Consider the following 20,787-nt stretch of genomic DNA (forward strand, 5'->3'; position numbering starts at 1 on the left):
TTCTTAAAATCTAAAAAGAATAAATGATTCTGGTGTCACTATTACCTTACTTCTGAGCTAAAACACACAAACAAAAAAACTTACACAGGGAGTAATGTTTTAGTAGCGATAATAGGCATCAGTAATCACAGTAATAGGAGTACTCACATTTACAATGCATTCATTGGACAATGTGATGCAGAAAATGACATCACTCACCTATTTCTCCCAGCTTTCTGTAGTTTGGAAAGTGACTTGAAGAAAATACTGTGGAAAACAGAAAAAAATAATTGGTTAGAAAAACAGTCATGTTAAACACTTCTAGTGCTGACCTCTTCACAGATATCATATGAAGGATTATAATAGTTCTCAAATTAGTTGTAGAATATCAGATACACAGAGCAGGTCACATTGTCTGTACATTGTAAAGTATCTGTGTAGCTATAACGTGTCTTTCCAGAGAAATGCAGACATTTACTCCTAAAGCTGGTTCAGCAGTTCAGTTGGTTTGGGGAAATCTCAGGGGTCCCAAAAATTAATTATAAATGTAAATATTAATATTAATAATAACCACATAAATCCTTATCTCACGTCCTGTCATGTCTTCTGCCCTTTTTCAAAAATCAGCACTGACCAGACTATTGCGCTCAGGATCTTAACAACGAAAAGCCTATAAGGTGCTTGTTTGCGCTGTATCGGTGCTGCCACTGTGAAAGTAATTATGTCGGACGAACACTGCCGGAGAAGGTAGGCCCACTGCACCATGCAAGGTCATTTGGGTTCTCTCTTATGGTGGCGGAATTTGGGAGGGGGGTGGGGGGCAGGGGGTTGCCGGCATTATTCAGGTAAGGTGGATGTTTCAGGTTCACTTTTCTTTAAAGTGAAATCATCCTTTAAAAGTACTTTAATTTACACACCCTGATGTGATAGCCAGTACCAAACAAACCTATTTATTCAAAAGTACAAAATCCCACGTCAAATAATAAGTTTTTGATTACCAGCCCTTTGCACACACTTTGGGGGGATTTCAGTGTGCAGGGTCATGTGGTTTCACTAAACCATCTCAGCACAATTCTATCCAATAGATGGACATTGTAAGCAAGTGTTAGCAGATGAGACTGTTCTAGATGAGAGATCTAATCCTCCACTCAGTCAGCAGTGACTCACTCCTGCATCTTCACTATATCCTTGCAAGACCATCAGTCTCACTTTCAGACTTCTCTCCACTCTGCATAGATATATACATGTTGCAGTGATTAACATTTGGTGCTCAGGGCCTTGTAGTTGTGGTTAGCAGGTTGCCATAACCGTCTAACTATATTTTCCTCCATCCTAACTTATATCCAAACATTCCTGACCTGTTAAAAATGGGACTGACTGTCTTTTTGGATCAGTGTACAAAAATATTTGGAATATTCTATTTACAAATGGTAAAACTAACCTCAATCATGGCGAGTTTTAAAACAGCATTATTAGTGATATATTGCAACGTAGTCAGATAAAAGGCTTCTAGTGTTGACAATGGATTGTAAGACTGGGCAGGCATGGTCAACAAGAGCTCTTGTTGCTTGTTGGCGTGGTAACAGAAGGGGCATGGCGATGTACCATTGGGAGCCACTACCCACCCAGGTGGCTTAGCTATGCTAGCTTGGAGGGTATGGTTATAGCTCTACAGCAAGTCGGTCCCCTAGGAAGGTCTCACGCCCAGTGGCGTCCCTCCCTGCGTTGTCACCTGGTGCAGGGAGGGTTGCACCGCCAAAAAGGGGGCGTGACCTCGTGGGAAGATGGCATGGCCTTGCAGGAAGAGGCGTGGCCTCTTGGGCCGAACCCCGTTGTCCCTTGTTTTTTACCGTTCTCTACAGTGCAGCACCCGGATCCTGTCTCTGAGGAGGAGTCTGCACCTTGCTGTCACCCCTCAGTGGGTGACAGCCAGCACCCTCCTTGTGATGCCACTGCCCACACCCCTCTCAGCACCCCTGTGGACTGGTGTCAAATGACTGGTTCGTATCATTTGATTAGATAAATACTATTAATATGCATTTTATTACATTTATATTAGTATTTATATTGTGCACTGCAATCCAGGTTGTCATTACATTTACTCTGCAGCATTTAGCTGATAGCTTATAAAAACTTATTTTCCAAAAAAAAGCATCAGATACATTTTTGTGCTGAACGTAGAAGAGATCATTTGAAATCTCTGCTAAATTTGAATATTCTCTGGAAAAGGATTGGCAATGATGTGCACGCAATACACGCATCCTCCCCACAGACTTGCAGCGGGTTGACCTTTGCCCACCGTTGTCCATGGGAAAGCACAGCACAGCCAAGCTCATGTCATGCATTGCAAAGCTGGAAGGGGCAGGTCAATAAAGTGAACTGCAGTCAGGAGTTACATTCCTTATTTAAAAAAAGTAATATACTACAGATAATATTACAGTTAATAGTGACAAAAAATTAAAAAGAATTCATTTACAGTCTCAAACATTATAATTGCTTTTATAGACAAGGCCATCAGAACAGAAAATTAAATTTGATTTTGCCATTTCAAGAAGATTAATTGTCCTGTTATATTTCTTGCAGAGGAAGGTTGGAGAGATATATCCCACTGTGTATGTTTATTTTTGGGCTATAACAATTCCCATGAATGAATGATGAATGTAACCCACAAGCCCTGAAGAAGTAGAGAGTGTGAAACGCGTCTGATAGGTAGTGTATACTATTTGTAACTACTGTAGCTGTTTTACTCAAATCAATCTAAGTGATTACCTTAGTAAAATAATAAATTCTATATTTAACCTCAGATTTCTCCTTTTTCATCAAATATAGGGTTATGTCCCCTTGCACATGTTACATATGTCATTTCGCTACAAATTTTCTTAGTCAACGCCAGGACAAGCTTATTGGGATAATTTCTTGGCCAACTATTTTATACTATATACTGCACACTATATTGTAGAACGTTACACTGTATCAGCATCTGCTGGTTTGATCATAAGACTTGAGAGAATAGGGGAAGGTTACACAAAAAAAACCTCTCACCCTTCAGAATGGTTCACTACCTCAGTGACATGAGTAATTAATCAGAAAAGGTGTCTGCAAGGTCACAGAAATAGATGTACCTTGTAAACTGGGAAAGACTGATATAGATCATTGGACCGTGATAAAGGCTCCTGGTGGGCGATATAAAGGGTGCTGAAAGCTTTAAAATTAATATAATCACTTTTCAGAAATGGCAGAGTGCATACACTATATAAACCAAAGTAGATAGAACAGTTTATTGAAAGGTGACAGTGCCAAAATTCCATATTACCCATTCTTATTACTAGGCTACTAGGCCCAGGAGCCGGATTAAGGTACAATGGCCAACATACAGTAGTATCTCTATTTGTAAAAATGTGTGTGTATATATATATATATATATATATATATACATTGTGAAAAGGTTCAAGCAGTTCCTTTATTCTAAGCAGCATTAGGTAATGCATGGCAGTTTACAGTTTACAAGCAAGTTGTTAAAACATCCATATGGCTTCCTAGCGTAACCCCCACACCCCCAGCCTATCGTCCTGGAGACTGGTTCACCATTGGAAGCATTGTAGATTTGCACTGACACAACTTTAAAGACAGATAACAGGTCAGTGCCGGTGCAAGGTGTCTGGGCACCCTAGACAACATTTCACCCACCACCGCTCCTCCCTCCAATCATACTATGCCACATATTAGTGACACTCATTTATAATATGCCACACAGCAGAGCCCCAAAATCAGACTGTGACTCATACCACTGCCTCAATTTCTTATTGTGTTATGTTCAACAATTCATTACATGCCACACAGCTGTATTCACAATTTATAATTATGCTACACATCAATGCCTCCAATACATAATGTGCCACATGTTTATGCCCCCATACATAATATGCCACACATTTGTGCTCCCAATACATGTCACACAGCTTTGCACCAAAGTTTTTGCATGCTACATAGCCATGAGTTATGCCAAACAATGCCCCTAGTACATATGCGACACGTGCCCCAAATTCCTTATATACCATATAGCTGTGCCCCAATACATTATGCTACACATTCATGCCCCAATATATTCATGCCACACATCTGTGCTCCAACATATGTCAGTACCCATTATCCCCTCCCCGCAAACACACACACATACACACACACTTACCCTGCCAGCAATCAAATTATGCGATGCTGCACCTTCGGACGTGGCATCGGCTCTGACACGCCGGCAGAAGGCGTCTAGTATTTACACAAGAAGCCTCCTGCATCATTAGCATACTATCACACAGCCGCTAAATACAAAGACGCAGCAGCTGTGTGATGTGCATTCATCTTACAGAATCAGGACCATTATAGCATAATGATAATATGCCCTGCAGGGTATATCTCACTGGCCCAGTTTTTGAGGTATCACAGTAACATTTCAGATTGTTTGTATACTGTCAAAGGATGAAAACCACCATTTGTATCTACAGTACTTATTACTTTGACCCTAGCAACTAATATACAAAGCACACTAGCTCACGCGTGGGGGGAAAGGGGGGGTGGTCTGAGCACCCAGAACCCCCCCCTGACAGACTGGAGAGCAGGCTCCACTTTCTTCATCCCCGCCCCCTCATGGCAAAATGCCGTGATTCACGGGTCAATAGGGAGGAGGCGGAGCCAATAAGACGTTATTCCATTAGAAATGCTTCAGTTGGCTCCACCCCCTTCCAATTGACCCACAGCATTTTGTTGCTAGGGGGAGGGGCCTAATGACACGGTACCATACTGCCAGGTCCCATCCTTATCAGGTCTACAACCCACAGCTGATGAAAGGTAAGTGTTTGTGTGTGTGTGACATACAGTAGGTGTGTGTGTAAGGTATGTGTGACATGTTTGTGCATGTGTGTGTATATATATATATATATATGTGTGTATATATATATATATATATATATATATATACATACACACACATACATACACAATATATATATACATATATATATATATATATAATGTGTGTGTGGAAACCACCCTGCAAAAATCCAGCGTTTGCCCGCTGAAGCAAGTTGTTTCTTAAGTAGGTGTATAGGTGTAAAGGCCCCCATACATCAGAGATGGATTGCAGCAATCGTGCAATTTGCATTTGATTGTGTATAAAAATCTTTCCTTTTTTCAATCGATTGCAGATTGCAGAATTCCCACAATCGATTGAAAAAGGGAAAGATGTTTAATCACAATCGATTGCAAATTGCACGATTGCTGCAATCCATCTCTGATGTATGGGGGCCTTAAGGCATTATTGCTGAGGACATCTAGCGAGAGACTAACCTCCAAATCCTGCTTGGGTTTATGACTTTAGTGGAAACAAGTGATGAAATACTTACAGAAGGGAGATTGCTCCGGAGACAATGAGCAGCGACATGGAGCAGATAGGATGTTCTCAGTGAGATCTTGATACCGCATTTTATGTTCATTAGGGACTGGAACATGAAATATCTTGAGCTGCATCACAGGCAAACAGCCCGGCTCTCTCCAGCACCCTTGCAAACACTCTTATCTGACAAATTGCTTTTGAGACAACATTATTTTGTGTCCTTGACCATATCTAAAATGTTGTTTGTTTTGGCTTCTCAAAGAGATTGACAGCTTTACTTCTCACTTTTAAAAGCAGAGCTACTTTCCTGTTCTATTAAACAGACAGAGATCCACCCACTCTAGAGAGATACTAGGGGTGTGCACCGGCCACTTTTCGTGTTTTGTGTTTTGGTTTTGGATCTGGATCTTTCTTCGTGTTTTGGATCTAGATTGGTTTTGCCAAAACCACCCTTCCGTGTTTTGGGTTCTGGGTTTTGTGTTTTGGATCTGTATTTTTTTTAAAAAAAGCATAAAAACAGCTAAAATCACAGAATTTGTTGGTTTCTCTGCTCCTATGCTATTATTAACCTCAATAACCTTAATTTCCACTCATTTCCAGTCTATTCTGAACACCTCACACCTCACATGTCCAAAAGGTTGCACCGAGGTAGCTGGATGACTATGCTAAGCGACACGAGTGGGCGGCACAAACACGTGACCCATCTAGGAGTGACACTGCAGTGGCAGACAGGATGGCAGTTAGAAAAACTAGGCCCCAAACTGTACATAATGCAAAGAAAAAAAAGAAGTGCAAGATGGAATTGTCCTTGGGCCCTCCCACCCACCCTTATGTTGTATAAACAGGACATGCACACTTTAACAAATCAATCATTTCAGCGCCAGGGTCTGCCACACAACTGTGGCTGAAATGATTGGTTCGTTTGGGCCCCCACAAAACAAGCTGGCAATTAATGTGTCCCTGCACAAACTGGCTCTACGGAGGCAAGATGTCATCCTCATCCTCCTCATCCACCGATTCCTCACCCTCTTCAGTGTGTACATCCTCATCCTCACAGAGTATTAATTCGTCCCTGCTGGAACCACAGGTCCCTCTGTACGTTCTGGAGGCTGGTCTCCCTGGAAGAGTTGATAATTCATTTTATGAACATCATCTTCTCCACATTTTGTGGAAGCAACCTCCTACGCCTTTCGCTGACAAGGTTCCCGGCTGCACTAAACACTCTTTCTGAGTACACACTGGAGGGGGGGCAACTCAGGTAAAATAGAGCCAGTTTGTACAGGGACCTCCAAATTGCTTCTTTTTCCTGCCAGTACAGGTACGGACTGTCTGACATGCCTACTTGGATGCTGTCACCGATGTAATCCTTTAACAGACAGACGCACGCTTGTCGCTGCTGCTTTGAGGATTCAAGTGCGGCTACAGCCCACACAATTCACAAAGACAGAAAAAAAAAAGAATATTTTTATTGTTTGTGGAGCACACTTTGAGGGTTACACCACCCTTTAACAGACAGACGCACGCTTGTCGCTGCTGCTTTGAGGATGCAAGTGCGGCTACAGCCCACACAATTCACAAAGACAGAAAAAAGAAGAAGAATATTTTAATTGTTTGTGTAGAACACTTTGAGGTGTCACCACCCTTTAACAGACAGACGCACGCTTGTCGCTGCTGCTTTAAGGATGCAGGTGCGGCTACAGCCCACACAATTCACATAGACAGAAAAAAAAAGAACAATATTTTAATTGTTTCTGTAGCACACTTTGAGGGTGTCACCACCCTTTAACAGACAGACGCACGCTTGTCGCTGCTGCTTTGAGGATGCAAGTGTGGCTACATCGCACACAAGTCACAAACACATTAAAAAAATAGTTTTTTATTTTTTGGAACACTTTGAGAGTTACACCACCCTTTAACAGACAAACGCACGCTTGTCGCTGCTGCTTTAAGGATGCAGGTGCGGCTACAGCCCACACATTTCACAAAGACCGAAAAAAAAAGAACAATATTTTAATTGTTTGTGTAGAACACTTTGAGGGTGTCACCACCCTTTAACAGACAGACGCACGCTTGTCGCTGCTGCTTTAAGGATGCAGGTGCGGCTACAGCCCACACATTTCACAAAGACCAAAAAAAAAAGAACAATATTTTAATTGTTTGTGTAGCACACTTTGAGGGTGTCACCACCCTTTAACAGACAGACGCACGCTTGTCGCTGCTGCTTTAAGGATGCAGGTGCGGCTACAGCCCACACAATTCACAAAGACAGAAAAAAGAACAATATTTTAATTGTTTGTGTAGCACACTTTGAGGGTGTCACCACCCTTTAACAGACAGACGCACGCTTGTCGCTGCTGCTTTAAGGATGCAGGTGCGGCTACAGCCCACACAATTCACAAAGACAGAAAAAAGAACAATATTTTAATTGTTTGTGTAGCACACTTTGAGGGTGTCACCACCCTTTAACAGACAGACGCACGCTTGTCGCTGCTGCTTTAAGGATGCAGGTGCGGCTACAGCCCACACAATTCACAAAGACAGAAAAAAAAAGAACAATATTTTAATTGTTTGTGTAGCACACTTTGAGGGTGTCACCACCCTTTAACAGACAGACGCACGCTTGTCGCTGCTGCTTTGAGGATGCAGGTGGAATCTAGACGGGATTTGGAACCGAGGACACACTACCTCCATCAATTGTCTAAATCCCACTGCACTAATGTCGGATACCGGACGCACGTCTAACACCAACATAGCAGTCAAGGCCTCAGTTATACGTTTTGCTTCAGGATGACTGCTGTCGTACTTCATCCTCATCGCTAGGGACTGTTGGAGGGTCAATTGTTTAGTAAAAGTAGTGATGTTCCTACTTCCTCTCTGGGATGATGAACAACTCCCAGCAGCAGCAACAGCACTAGGAGGAAGAGGTTCTTGATCTTTCCCTATTTTATTTTTATCGGAGAAAGTTTGGTCCTCCATTTATGTTATATTGATATATATACGTGCGGCTAAAGCGCACACAAACACAGAAAATATTATTTTATTTTTTCTGGAGAGTAGTGCACTTTGTGGGTTACAGCACCCTTTAAGAAATGAGCCAGCCGGCTCTTTACTTATGGGACACAGGCGCACGCTTGGCGCTGCTCCTTTGTTGATGCACGTGCAGCCACAGTGCACACAATTCACAAACACAGAAAATAATTTTTTTTTTGGTTTGGACTGGAGTGTACTTTCGGGGGTTACAGCACCCTTAACGGTCAAGCCAGCCGGCCCTTTACTTATGACACAGGCGCACGCTTGGCACTACTTTGTTGATGCACGTGCGGCTACTGCGCACACAATTCACAAACACAGAAAATTATTTTTTTTTAGGTTTGGACTGGAGTGTACTTTCGGGGGTTACAGCACCCTTAACGGTCAAGCCAGCCGGCCCTTTACTTATGACACAGGCGCACGCTTGGCACTACTTTGTTGATGCACGTGCGGCTACTGCGCACACAATTCACAAACACAGAAAATAATTTTTTTTTGGTTTGGACTGGAGTGTACTTTCGGGGGTTACAGCACCCTTTAATGGTCAAGCCAGCCGGCCCTTTACTTATGACACAGGCGCACGCTTGGCACTACTTTGTTGATGCACGTGCGGCTACTGCGCACACAATTCACAAACACAGAAAATAATTTTTTTTTAGGTTTGGACTGGAGTGTACTTTCGGGGGTTACAGCACCCTTAACGGTCAAGCCAGCCGGCCCTTTACTTATGACACAGGCGCACGCTTGGCACTACTTTGTTGATGCACGTGCGGCTACTGCGCACACAATTCACAAACACAGAAAATAATTTTTTTTTTGGTTTGGACTGGAGTGTACTTTCGGGGGTTACAGCACCCTTAACGGTCAAGCCAGCCGGCCCTTTACTTATGACACAGGCGCACGCTTGGCACTACTTTGTTGATGCACGTGCGGCTACTGCGCACACAATTCACAAACACAGAAAATAATTTTTTTTTTGGTTTGGACTGGAGTGTACTTTCGGGGGTTACAGCACCCTTAACGGTCAAGCCAGCCGGCCCTTTACTTATGACACAGGCGCACGTTTGGCACTACTTTGTTGATGCACGTGCGGCTACTGCGCACACAATTCACAAACACAGAAAATAATTTTTTTTTTGGTTTGGACTGGAGTGTACTTTGGGGGTTACAGCACCCTTTAACGGTCAAGCCAGCCGGCCCTTTACTTATGACACAGGCGCACGCTTGGCACTACTTTGTTGATGCACGTGCGGCTACTGCGCACACAATTCACAAACACAGAAAATAATTTTTTTTTTGGTTTGGACTGGAGTGTACTTTCGGGGGTTACAGCACCCTTAACGGTCAAGCCAGCCGGCCCTTTACTTATGACACAGGCGCACGCTTGGCACTACTTTGTTGATGCACGTGCGGCTACTGCGCACACAATTCACAAACACAGAAAATAATTTTTTTTTTGGTTTGGACTAGAGTGTACTTTCGGGGGTTACAGCACCCTTAACGGTCAAGCCAGCCGGCCCTTTACTTATGACACAGGCGCACGCTTGGCACTACTTTGTTGATGCACGTGCGGCTACAGCGCACACAATTCACAAACACAGAAAATAATTTTTTTCTTGGTTTGGACTGGAGTGTACTTTCGGGGGTTACAGCACCCTTAACGGTCAAGCCAGCCGGCCCTTTACTTATGACACAGGCGCACGCTTGGCACTACTTTGTTGATGCACGTGCGGCTACTGCGCACACAATTCACAAACACAGAAAATTATTTTTTTTTAGGTTTGGACTGGAGTGTACTTTCGGGGGTTACAGCACCCTTAACGGTCAAGCCAGCCGGCCCTTTACTTATGACACAGGCGCACGCTTGGCACTACTTTGTTGATGCACGTGCGGCTACTGCGCACACAATTCACAAACACAGAAAATAATTTTTTTTTGGTTTGGACTGGAGTGTACTTTCGGGGGTTACAGCACCCTTTAATGGTCAAGCCAGCCGGCCCTTTACTTATGACACAGGCGCACGCTTGGCACTACTTTGTTGATGCACGTGCGGCTACTGCGCACACAATTCACAAACACAGAAAATAATTTTTTTTTAGGTTTGGACTGGAGTGTACTTTCGGGGGTTACAGCACCCTTAACGGTCAAGCCAGCCGGCCCTTTACTTATGACACAGGCGCACGCTTGGCACTACTTTGTTGATGCACGTGCGGCTACTGCGCACACAATTCACAAACACAGAAAATAATTTTTTTTTTGGTTTGGACTGGAGTGTACTTTCGGGGGTTACAGCACCCTTAACGGTCAAGCCAGCCGGCCCTTTACTTATGACACAGGCGCACGCTTGGCACTACTTTGTTGATGCACGTGCGGCTACTGCGCACACAATTCACAAACACAGAAAATAATTTTTTTTTTGGTTTGGACTGGAGTGTACTTTCGGGGGTTACAGCACCCTTAACGGTCAAGCCAGCCGGCCCTTTACTTATGACACAGGCGCACGTTTGGCACTACTTTGTTGATGCACGTGCGGCTACTGCGCACACAATTCACAAACACAGAAAATAATTTTTTTTTTGGTTTGGACTGGAGTGTACTTTGGGGGTTACAGCACCCTTTAACGGTCAAGCCAGCCGGCCCTTTACTTATGACACAGGCGCACGCTTGGCACTACTTTGTTGATGCACGTGCGGCTACTGCGCACACAATTCACAAACACAGAAAATAATTTTTTTTTTGGTTTGGACTGGAGTGTACTTTCGGGGGTTACAGCACCCTTAACGGTCAAGCCAGCCGGCCCTTTACTTATGACACAGGCGCACGCTTGGCACTACTTTGTTGATGCACGTGCGGCTACTGCGCACACAATTCACAAACACAGAAAATAATTTTTTTTTTGGTTTGGACTAGAGTGTACTTTCGGGGGTTACAGCACCCTTAACGGTCAAGCCAGCCGGCCCTTTACTTATGACACAGGCGCACGCTTGGCACTACTTTGTTGATGCACGTGCGGCTACAGCGCACACAATTCACAAACACAGAAAATAATTTTTTTCTTGGTTTGGACTGGAGTGTACTTTCGGGGGTTACAGCACCCTTAACGGTCAAGCCAGCCGGCCCTTTACTTATGACACAGGCGCACGCTTGGCACTACTTTGTTGATGCACGTGCGGCTACTGCGCACACAATTCACAAACACAGAAAATAATTTTTTTTTGGTTTGGACTGGAGTGTACTTTCGGGGGTTACAGCACCCTTTAACGGTCAAGCCAGCCGGCCCTTTACTTATGACACAGGCGCACGCTTGGCACTAGTTTGTTGATGCACGTGCGGCTACTGCGCACACAATTCACAAACACAGAAAATATATTATTTTTTTAGCACTTGGGGGGAGCACCCCTGATGGACAGAGCACCCCCTGGACAACACTACAGCACTCCTTTAGGACTGGGACACTGCACAGGACTTTGGAGTGGACACAGCCCCTATGGAGAACTGACTGCACAACACAGTCCAGCCAGCCCCTATGGACTTTGAAGTAGTGGACACAGCCCCTATTAACAACAGCAGCACAGCACAACACAGCCAGCCCCTATGGACTTTGAAGTAGTGGACAACAGCAGCACTACACTACACTACACTACACAGCCCTAACTCCCACCCTCCCTCTTCACTGTCCACAGCCGAGTGAGAAAATGGCGCCGACGCGGGTACCTTATATAGGATCCAAAACCCGCGAGACTCGGAAGGCGGGATGATGACGTTTTGCCTCGATTTCAGATCCGAGTCAGGCGGGAAAAGTCGAGCCTGACTCGGATCGGACTCGGATCGGGGGGGCTCGGATTTCAGAAATCCGAACCCGCTCACCCCTAAGAGATACACAGATACACAGAATCCGCACTTTAAAGAGAGACAATTATTATTATTACCAGTTATTTATATAGCGCACACATATTCCGCAGCGCTTTACGGAGAATATTTGTCCATTAACATCTGTCCCTGCCCCAGTGGAGCTTACAATCTATTTTTGCTCTCACATGCATGCACACACACATACACACTAGGGTTAATTTTGTTGGGAGCCAATTAACCTACCAGTATATTTTTGAAGTGCAGAAGGAAACTGGAGGACAGGGAGAATATACAAACTCCTCCACACAGTTAGAGCCGTAGCGGGATCAAACCCACAACCTCAGCGCTGTGAGGCAGTAATGCTAACCATTACACCATCTGTGCTGTCCACAGAGATCCCCCGTGTTCCTTTATCATCATTTCCCAACTGTGTGATGCCTCATCTACTGCCTGGAACCAAACTTCACATGAATGTAAGTATGGGGTTCCAAGCCCATTGAGTGTTCATTCAAACGGGTTGGATCATAATGTTATAAGAAGCCAGCTCTCTCTATGATCAGAGTAACACGCATCATACTAAATAGTCTCCTCTTATAGTCTGGTGGAAACACCTGAAGTTTCCCTACAGTCATTTGCAGGTTCTGGGGGTAAAATGCAACAATGGCCCAACAGGCCTCTATCCACTGGGTCCAGGCCTGAAGATGGCCACACACATAGCGATATTTTACCCGATCTGGCCAATTCTGACACATTGGAACGGCAGATCGTGTAAAATATGGCCAAATCCTGAGTAAATCGTGAGTCCCCACTCATGATCACGATGCGAGTCCCCGCTGGTCGCACATCGCATCGTCAGATCTGCCGTGCAGTAGGGAAGATCTGACAATCTAGGACACGATGCACTGTGAAAGTCTGGATGTAGGAGAGATCGTATGAAGATTGGACACCAAATTGTATGCAAATCGTGTGGAGATCGTGTGCTGAGCTGCCGGGAGAGTTTAGCTGGCCACACACATGGCGATCTGAACACAATCAGCCGATGTGTACGATTTCCCTTTAAACTCTCCCCGGCAGCTCTGCACATGATCTGCACACGATTTGGTGTCCAATCTTCAAACGATCTCTCCTGCATCCAGACTTTCACAGTGCATCGTGTCCTAGATTGTCAGATCTGCCCTACTGCACGGCAGATCTGAAGATGCGATGTGCGACCAGAGGGGACGCGCATCGCATCGTGATCGTGAGAGGGGACACACGATTTACTCAGGATTTGGCTATATTTTACACGATCTGTCGTTCCAATGTGTCGGAATCGGCCAGATTGGGTAAAATATCGCTATGTGTGTGGCCAGCATTTCAAGGGAAATCGTACACATCGGCTGATCATGTGCAGATCGCCATGTGTGTGGCCAGCTTGTGAGCAGTTAAATATGGAGGAGAGTGGCCTCTACCGGCACTGTCACAAAGGAGGCACCGGTAACCATGGCCGCCATCAGGGGGGACAGCCAGTACTACTGTACAGGGCCCGGCAGCAGGCAGAAGGCAATTGATACATTTTTGCACTAATACAAAGCAGCGCAAGCTACTAGTGCTGGCCGGAGTTATGTGAATGACTCATCACAGAGCTAAGCTGTGTGTGATGAGTCATTCATTAATTAACTCAACCAGCGCTAGCAGAACACCAACTAGTGCTGTTAGATGATGGATTCCCCAGCGCTGCAGACCTGTGATCTACGTTAGAGCCTGGACTTCCTGGAGGTCAGATGCTTTGTCAGGCACACACAGCCCAGGAAGAAGAATGTTGCAGACACAGCACAGTAAGTACTCCCTTCTCACTTATTGTGTCTGTAAGCTCTATGTTCCCTCCCTACCACCCTGATGTCTGTCTGTCCCTGTCTCTCTCCCCTGCCTGTACTCACTGTTACCAACTCTGAAATAAGAAACAAGCAACTCTTGAGTGAAAAACAAGCCCAACCCAATCCGATAAAGCCCAAAACATAAGTCCAATGTAATATGGTGGTACGGGAGTAGGGGTAATTTAACGTAAACCACAAATGTTATTGTTTATTGTTCATTTTATTAAAATACATATAAATATTTGCAAAGCACGGCTTGTCCCTGCTCTACGAATAGGCTCCACTGTGTGAAGTAAAGCGCAGGGAACTCGGGGCCTGATTCGGCATAGTACGGAATTGCAAAGCCGCACACAAGCAGCTTTGTAATTCTGTCCTTCCTAAAATGCAAATGCAGCAGAAGGTGTCTGAAATCTCCTTGCTGCATCTGCGATCCCAGGCTGCGACCAAGGTTGCAGTCTGGGATCACCGTTGCAACCATCGATCACGATGGTTGCACCTTTGGTCAGGCTGCGGTAGCTTAAGCTGGCCATGTCCTATCATCCTGCAAGGCCAGGAAGTCTGCGTCCATGGATCCTAGCCTTGCCACTCCCGGAAAACGGGGGCTACATGCCCCCGTTTCCGGGAATGCAGACAACAGGGGCAACATGCCCCCGTTTCCAGGAACTCAGGCTGTCTCTGCCCCGCAAACTCCTCTGCCTGTCAATCAGGCAAATGCATACAGGTGCCTGCGCGATACAGCATGACCCGTTCTGCACATGCACAGAATGGGTCCTGCGCAGATTCCCAAGCAACTAGTGTGCACTGTTGAATCAGGCCCTCTGTGCGTGTTAAAGTACAGGACAAAAGTCATTTAAACAAACACGTCAAAACAAAATAATTGACATATGGGAAAATGTAACTTCTATTCATCGTTTAAACGAGTCATTCTAATTAACCAAATCTATATAACTACATATACAGAGAGATATACATACAGACAGCTAAACATAAATGGATTGGTGAAGGAACTACTGTATATAACATTTGCTCACCTTAGTAGTGGGACCTGGCTATCAAGCCCAAAAACAAGCTACCTAAAAAAAAATAAGCCCAAAAACAAGCAACAAGCAACCATCCAAAAAAACAAGCAACTGGGGAAAAAAACAAGCCCAATTCCGATTGTTATAAGCGGACTTGGCAACTATGACTGTACTCTGTATTTTTCTATACATTATGTAGCTAAGTATGTGTGCTTCTACTCCTCCCTCCTCTTCCACCCCACCCCATGAGTGCTTCTGCCTCCCATTGCACATCCCATTTCCCCTTTCACACTCCCCATGTGTGCCTTTGCCCCCTTCTACCCCTATGTGTCTCTGCCTGACACTACACTCCCCATGTGTGCCTTTGCCCCCTTCTACCCCTATGCGTCTCTGCCTGACACTACACTCCCCATTTGTGCCTCTGCCCCCTTCTACCACCTATGTGTATCTGCCTGACACTACACTCCCCATGTGTGCCTCTGCCCCCTTCTACTCCTATGTGTCTCTGCCTGGCACTACACTCCCCATGAGTGCCTCTGCCCCTTCTACCCCTATGTGTCTCTGCCAGACACTACACTCCCCATGTGTGCTTCTGCCCCCATGTGTCTCTGCCTGGCACTACACTCCCCATGTGTGCCTCTGCCCCCTTCTACTCCTATCTGTCTCTGCCAGACACTACACTCCCCATGTGTGCCTCTGCCCCTTCTACCCCTATGTGTCTCTGCCTGACACTACACTCCCCATGTGTGCCTCTGCCGCCTTCTACCCCCATGTGTCTCTGCCAGACACTACACTCCCCATGTGTGTCTCTGCCCCTTCTACCCCTATGTGTCTCTGCCTGACACTACACTCCCCATGTGTGCCTCTGCCGCCTTCTACCCCCATGTGTCTCTGCATGACACTACACTCCCCATGTGTGCCTCTGCCCCCTTCACCCCTTTGTGTCTCTGCATGACACTACACTCCCCATGTGTGCCTCTGCCGCCTTCCACCCCTATGTGTCTCTCTGCCCGCCACTACACACCCCATGTGTGCCTATGCCCCCTTCTACCCCCATGTGTGTCTCTGCCTGACACTACACTCCCCATGTGTGCCTCTGCCCCTTCTACCCCCATGTGTCTCTGCCTGGCACTACACTCCCCATGTGTGCCTCTGCCCCCTTCTACCCCTATGTGTCTCTGCCTGACACTACACACCCCATGTGTGCCTCTGCCGCCTTCCACCCCTATGTGTCTCTGCCCGGCACTACACTCCCCATGTGTGCCTATGCCCCCTTCTACCTCCATGTATGTCTCTGCCTGACACTACACTCCCCATGTGTGCCTCTGCCCCCTTCTACCCCATGTGTGTCTCTGCCTGACACTACACTCCCCATGTGTGCCTCTGCCCCCTTCTACCCCTATGTGTCTCTGCCAGACACTACACTTCCCATGTGTGCCTCTACCCCTTCTACTCCTATGTGTCTCTGCCAGACACTACACTCCCCATGTGTGCCTTTGCCCCTTCTACTCCTATGCGTCTCTGCCTGACACTACACTCCCCATGTGTGCCTCTGTCCCATCTACCCCTATGTGTCTCTGCCTGGCACTATACTCCCCATGTGTGCCTCTGTCCCCTTCTACCCCTATGCGTCTCTGCCTGACACTACACTCCCCATGTGTGCCTCTGTCTCCTTCTACTCCTATGTGTCTCTGCCAGACACTACACTCCCCATGTGTTCCTCTGTCTCCTTCTACCCCTGTGCGTCTCTGCCAGACACTACATTCCCCATGTGTGCGTCTACCCCCTTCTACCCCTATGCGTCTCAGCCTGGCACTACACTCCCCATGTGTGCCTCTGCCCCCTTCTACCCCTATGTGTCTCTGCCTGGCACTACACTCCCCATGTGTGCCTCTACCCCCTTCTGCCCCTATGTGTCTCTGCCTGGCACTACACTCCCCATGTGTGCCTCTGCCCCCTTCTATCCCTATGTGTCTCTGCCTGACACTACACTCCCCATGTGTGCCTCTACTACCTTCTGCCCCTATGTGTCTCTGCCTGGCACTACACTCCCCATGTGTGCCTCTGCCCCCTTCTACCCCTATGTCTCTCTGACTGACACTACACTCCCCATGTGTGCCTCTGCCCCCTTCTACCCCCATGTGTCTCTGCCTGGCACTACACTCCCCATGTGTGCCTATGCCCCCTTCTACCCCCATGTGTCTCTGTCTGGCACTACACTCCCCATGTGTGCCTCTGTCCCCTTCTACCCCTATGTGTCTCTGCCTGGCACTACACTCCCCATGTGTGCTTCTGCCCCCTTCTACCCCTATGTGTCTCTGCCTGATACTACACTCCCCATGTGTGCCTATGCCCCCTTCTACCCCCATGTGTCTCTGCCTGACACTACACTCCCCATGTGTGCCTCTGCCCCCTTCTACCCCTATGTGTCTCTGCCTGACACTACACTCCCCATGTGTGCCTATGCCCCCTTCTACCCCCATGAGTCTCTGCCTGGCACTACACTCCCCATGTGTGGCTATGCCCCCTTCTACCCCCATGTGTCTCTGTCTGGCACTACACTCCCCATGTGTGCCTCTGTCCCCTTCTACCCCTATGTGTCTGTGCCTGGCACTACACTCCCCATGTGTGCCTCTGTCCCCTTCTACTCTTATGTGTCTCTGCCAGACACTACACTCCCCATGTGTGCCTTTGCCCCTTCTACTCCTATGTGTCTCTGCCTGACACTACACTCCCCATGTGTGCCTCTGCCCCCTTCTACTCCTAGGCATCTCTGCCTGACACTACACTCCCCATGTGTGCCTCTGCCCCCTTCTACTCCTATGCGTCTCTGCCAGACACTACACTCCCCATGTGTGCCTCTGCCCCCTTCTACTCCTATGCGTCTCTGCCAGACACTACACTCCCCATGTGTGCCTCTGCCCCCTTCTACCCCTATGCGACTCTGCCTGACACTACACTCCCCATGTGTGCCTCTGCCCCTTCTACCCCTATGCGTCTCTGCCTGACACTACACTCCCCATGTGTGCCTCTGCCCCTTCTACCCCTATGCGTCTCTGCCTGACATTACACTCCCCATGTGTGCCTCTGCCCCCTTCTACCCCTATGCGTCTCTGCCTGACACTACACTCCCCATGTGTGCCTCTGCCCCCTTCTACCCCTATGCGTCTCTGCCTGGCACTACACTCCCCATGTGTGCCTCTACCCCCTTCTGCCCCTATGCGTCTCTGCCTGGCACTACACTCCCCATGTGTGCCTCTGCCCCCTTCTACCCCTATGCGTCTCTGCCTGACACTACACTCCCCATGTGTGCCTCTGTCCCCTTCTACCCCTATGTATCTCTGCCTGGCACTACACTCCCCATGTGTGCCTCTGCCCCCTTCTACCCCTATGTGTCTCTGCTTGGCACTACACTCCCCATGTGTGCCTCTACTACCTTCTGCCCCTATGTGTCTCTGCCTGACACTACACTCCCCATGTGTGCCTATGCCCCCTTCTACCATGTGTCTCTGCCTGGCACTACACTCCCCATGTGTGCCTCTGTCCCCTTCTACCCCTATGTGTCTCTGCCCGACACTACACTCCCCATGTGTGCCTCTGCTCCCTTCTACCCCTATGTGTCTCTACCTGACACTACACTCCCCATGTGTGCCTCTGTACCCTTCTACCCCTATATGTCTCTGCCTGGCACTACACTCCCCATGTGTGCCTCTGCCCCCTTCTACCCCTATGTGTCTCTGCCTGACACTACACTCCCCATGTGTGCCACTGCCCCCTTCTACCCCTATGTGTCTCTGCCTGGCACTACACTCCCCATGTGTGCCTCTGCCCCCTTCTACCCCTTTGTGTCTCTGCCCGGCACTACACCATGTGTTCCTCTGCCCCTTTGTGTCTCTGCCCGGCACTACACCATGTGCGCCTATGCACTCTTTCCATACCTTTTGAGTGCCTCTGCCCCTCATCCACTCCACTTATGTGCCACTGACCCCCGTCACTTGCTTTCCTCCTCTGTGTCACATTCCAGGCCTGGCCAATTTGTGGCTCTCCAGCTGTTGTGAAACTACAAGTCCCAGCATAACCTCCCACTGATGAGCTGATAAAGAATGCTGGGACTTGTAGTTTCACAACAGCTGGAAAGTTGCAGGTTGTTCAGGCTCTGCATTATCCCATCTTTCTACCCATCCAAACTGTTCTCCTACTTTTTTCTACTATCTGCCCTCACCATTCACTTTCCTCTTATGCCACACCTCTCTACCCCTTCATCTTCCATTCTTTGTCTTTCCATCCTAATTTTTTGAATGTACTACATAGAACCATGGCCGTTGGCTGGCGATCAGATGACACATGTAGGGAAGCGCCACCAAGTTCAACACCACATAATTGAATCTAAGGATGGCAGGTAAGTACAATTCTCACTCAGCACTCTACGCTACACCTTTGCGACCACCAGGCTTTGGAAGGTAGGGGGGCCCTGCATGATCCACTTGTACTGAGCTCCATGATTCCTGATGGCGGTATGCAGTTGGGAAGCCAGCGGATGTAAACCCGCCAGCTGGCTTCCCGACTGCTTTATCCCAGCGAGGGTTAAATGACAGGTGTCTAAATCCAGACGCCTGTCATTTTACTGACGCCGGGAGAGCGGCGCCCGGCATCCCGATCAAAGAGATGCCAGGCGCCACTGCGGACAGCCGTGCGGGGGGAGAGGGTTAGGTTTAGGGTTCCCGGGGAGACCTAGGGTTAGGCACCCCCCCCCGGGAGGTTAGGGTTAGGCTAGGAGAAGGGAGGGTTAGGGTTAGGCACCTCCTGGGGGACCTAGGGTTAGGCACCCCCCCAGGTGACTTAGGCTGCAGGGAAGTGGGGGTTAGGTTTAGGCACTTAGAGGGGGGATTAGGGTTAGGCACTGGGGGAAAGGTTAGGGTTAGGCACCCCTAAGGAGGGTTAGGGGGGTTAGGGTAGGTTAGTTGATACTTACCTGGGGACGATCGGGATTTTCAGCCATGTCGGCCAGCCGCTGTCGGGATTTGAACCGCGGTCCGGCGGTAATTCATACCGATTCCCTGTTGGCGGCCCTGCTGGTAACTATTACCTCTGAACAGGTAAGACAGTAGTGGAGAATAAGGGGGTCACATGACTGTTACAGTCCCTACTCCCCAATTGTGACAGAGGGAAAGAGCCCTCAAACAGGGACTGTCCCGCTGTAATCTGGACAGTTTGGTGGTATGCCATCTTGACATGCAGCGTGAAAGAAGAAATATGGCAGCTCTCACTTATCTTAGTAAATACAAAAAAAAGTGGCAAAATAAGTGTTCACAGAAAGATAAAATGCAAATTAAACAGTGTTGACAAATTCAGTATATATTTTGTTTAACTGCTCTGGGTAAATCTGATCTAATGCAGCACATGTATCTCACTAACGACCTCACCCCTATTTGTGATGTAAATCAAGGGAATAATACATAAAACCTAGTTATTAGAACGTTACAAATGAATAAAATGTTCTAGCCGGGTGGCTTATTACAGACGTATGGGTGCAATATATCCCCTGGAGATGATCACATTTTATTCTGCATGAAATGAATGTATATCTACATTACTGAGCACTCCAATTGCAAGGTCTCTCCTAGGGGAACGTTTAAAGCATTTAGGAATCAATTTAATAATATGA

At 47.3% G+C, this 20,787-nt stretch overlaps 1 protein-coding gene across 3 annotated transcripts in view; it reads right to left on the reverse strand.

Annotated features, from left to right (window-relative positions):
• Positions 1-20,787, reverse strand: part of TAFA1 (TAFA chemokine like family member 1) — a 485,626-nt gene that overhangs the window by 166,947 nt on the left and 297,892 nt on the right. For all 3 annotated transcript variants that reach the window (XR_015878473.1, XM_088473442.1, XM_088473441.1), the window contains exon 3: positions 199-246. Coding sequence is in view for 2 of the 3 variants with exons in the window: in XM_088473442.1 (XP_088329568.1) it covers positions 199-246 (48 nt within the window). In the remaining variant the exon portion in view is untranslated. The remainder of the gene's footprint in view (positions 1-198; positions 247-20,787) is intronic.

The sequence above is a fragment of the Taudactylus pleione genome, unplaced genomic scaffold (assembly GCF_031769625.1).
Source record: "Taudactylus pleione unplaced genomic scaffold, aTauple2 ptg000135l, whole genome shotgun sequence".
Classification (NCBI taxonomy): Eukaryota; Metazoa; Chordata; class Amphibia; order Anura; family Myobatrachidae; genus Taudactylus; species Taudactylus pleione.